At 53.1% G+C, this 2,685-nt stretch overlaps 1 protein-coding gene across 1 annotated transcript in view; it reads left to right on the forward strand.

The window, feature by feature from the left end:
• LOC104627960 (rho GTPase-activating protein 26) overlaps positions 1-2,685 on the forward strand; it is a gene marked incomplete at its 5' end in the record, with an annotated part of 5,198 nt that overhangs the window by 608 nt on the left and 1,905 nt on the right. Inside the window, 3 exons of the mRNA XM_010296378.1 lie at positions 374-478; positions 1,253-1,382; positions 1,761-1,861. Coding sequence (XP_010294680.1) covers positions 374-478; positions 1,253-1,382; positions 1,761-1,861 — 336 coding nt within the window. The remainder of the gene's footprint in view (positions 1-373; positions 479-1,252; positions 1,383-1,760; positions 1,862-2,685) is intronic.

Here is a 2,685-nt window from a genome sequence, read left to right on the forward strand (position 1 = left end):
GAGAGAAGAGTAACTCGGAGTCGGGAGAGGCGCGATGCAGGGAACGGCAGCGTGCTGCCTGCTTTACCCGACACCTCCTGGCCCTGCTCTTAGTGACCCTGGGGCTTTGGTGATGCAGGGAGCGGGGACAGAGGGGATGAGGGGTCCTGGAGCAGGGGTTTGCCTTGGCTTTGGGGGAAGCATGCACAGATTCAGTGCTGGGGTCCATTCAGCAGAGGTTTGGAAAGTGAAACGAGGAACAGGGTATCTTCCTAGGGATTGCCAAGCCCCTGGGCCCCCGGGGCACTGCCGGGACGCTTCCCTCCGCGGCGGTTGCTCTGAAAGTGGCTGTGGGTCTCTACTGACCGTCTTGATTCGTTTTACCCCAACGCAGCTGCTGGCCTTTCTGCAGGGGCTTTTCACCTTCTACCACCACGGCTACGAGCTTGCCAAGGACTTCAGCGATTTCAAGACAGAGCTGACAATCAGCATCCAGAACGTAAGTGTGCCACGTGCCCCTGCCGCTGGGCCATGTGCCCCTCGCCGTGACTGTCCTGCAGAGCAAAATAACACTTCTTGATATATTTTAATAAAGATTTTATTCTCCTTTTTTTGTGTGCCATCAAGCAAAGGCTTTGACGGTGTCATTGAAAGCAGACTCTTTTTTGTAAATAACATACATCGTATACACAGCCTGTATGGCAGTTCATTCCCTGCGGCATACCAAACGCAGGGGCCCAGCTTCCCAGGAGCCAGCCACTGGGCGGACGTCGTTCCGTGCCCTGTGATTTTAGTGAGCGTTTCAAACCATTTTGCAAGCGTTTCAAACTGCCGTTCCTTCTGGGAAGGGCAGCACTTTTTGTCTCTGGGCTGTGGAGCGGAGCCCTTCTGCCGGCTGCGGCCGTGGCCAGTGTGCGTGGTGCCCACACGTCAGACATGTGCAGGGCTTTGGCATGTTGGCATTGCAGCTTTGCTTTCCTCTTTTGTTATAAAATTACTCTTTTTTTCTACCAAGGATTCAGACTGGTTTCATTCTTTTGAAACAACTTTTTCACAAAACTCAGCTTGCCAATTGTTGTAATATTTTTATTTTAGCTTAAATCCAGGCCCAGGAAGACACCTGTCCTGTGGCTTACAGTGGGCTTCCCTGGTCCCGTTTCCCACATGGGCTGTGGTGACCCAACTCTGGGGTCCCATCCCTGCGTGGTGACTCCTCCTTGCTGCAGAGGAGGCCACGTTGGGTCCATGCATTGGAAAAAATTCTAATTTGCAGACAAGAAATCGTTTTGAAGGAACGAGGTCAGAGGTTGAATCTTTGATGAAGAAGATGAAGGAGAACCCTCACGAGCACAAAAACATCAGCCCTTACACGATGGAGGGTTATCTGTATGTGCAGGAGAAACGTAGGTGTCGGGGCGGCGGAGCTGCCTGCCAGGGCAATGCGGCGAGTGGGCACCTGGGGAAGGTGGTTTATCAGGGCGTGGGGCACGAAGGCTAATTCCGCAGGGTACAAAATCCGTGAGAGAGAGGTGGGTGGGATATTAAGGTGGGAATGTGGGAACCAGGTTCTCCCTGGGAGGGAGAATCACTGCCAGTGCCTGATAAAAGTCTTTCCCCAGGACAGAAAAGGGTTAATAATGCTTATTCCACTTGCGAAGTCCAACAAGAACTGTAGGCACAGAAATGTGTCATGTCAGATGATCGTTAGACATACAGGCTATTAATGGGAAGGCACTGAAACCGTACTAGTTCTGGGAATAAAGACTGCATTTGCTTTATAGGTCACTTTGGGACTTCCTGGGTGAAGCATTACTGCACGTACCAGAGGGAATCAAAGCGGATAACGATGGTGCCGTTTGACCAGAAATCTGGAGGAAAAGGGGTGAGTGCCGATAGGCAGCAGGACTGCGTCCCGGGGGTCTCTGCCGTGGAGCACTGCGAAGCTGCTGGCTGCATGCTCGGCTGGTACTCAAAGGGAACCATTTTTAGCAAGGTGACACAAATGCAAGTGAAGTGGGTCAGATTAATTCCAGGCTGAGTAGGTGCCACACGGGGGATTAACTCTGCACCTTGTTAAAAAAAAATCAAACAGACAGACAAGGAAACCCCCCCAAGCCGCAGAGATCTTTGGAAACTGTCAGCTGTGCTGAGAGCAGAGCTGGTTTCCCAAGGGGAGAGAGCCCCTTGGAGATGGCTTTGTTTTATGCTCAAGCTCCATATTCCAGGCCGGTGTCTGCACATGGCTATTTGTACAGGCAAAGCTGCAGCAGCTGCCTCAGGGCTGAGACTGGCCCTTTTTCCTCTTGCTTTTAGGTCTGTCCTTTATTTACTTATTTCTGTTTGCAAAAGGAGAGCCCTTTAAAAGTTGAAGTGTGCGCAGTTGCATCTTCAGTGCAGCTCTCGCTGTTCCTGGTGATGCTTGGCACGCGGTGGGCCGTGCATCCGCGCCGTGCCCTGCGAGGCTGTGGCTGTTTCTGCAGGTGGAGGGGGTGGTCGGGGCTGGGAGCGGAGTGGGGTCGTGCCACGCGCACCCACCACGCTCCAGCTCCATGGGTGCCCGCTCTCCAGTCCCCCGTTCCTGCTTCAAGACCCAGAGAAGAGAACGCATTCATTATTTCGCTCCTTCCTCAATGCCTGTGACTTGGCCCATAAAGTTGTTTAATTTTAGACAGAGTGGCAGGGGGGGCGGGGGGGCCCCCCCCCCCC

The sequence above is a fragment of the Phaethon lepturus genome, unplaced genomic scaffold, assembly GCF_000687285.1.
Source record: "Phaethon lepturus isolate BGI_N335 unplaced genomic scaffold, ASM68728v1 scaffold25701, whole genome shotgun sequence".
NCBI classification, from domain to species: domain Eukaryota; kingdom Metazoa; phylum Chordata; class Aves; order Phaethontiformes; family Phaethontidae; genus Phaethon; species Phaethon lepturus.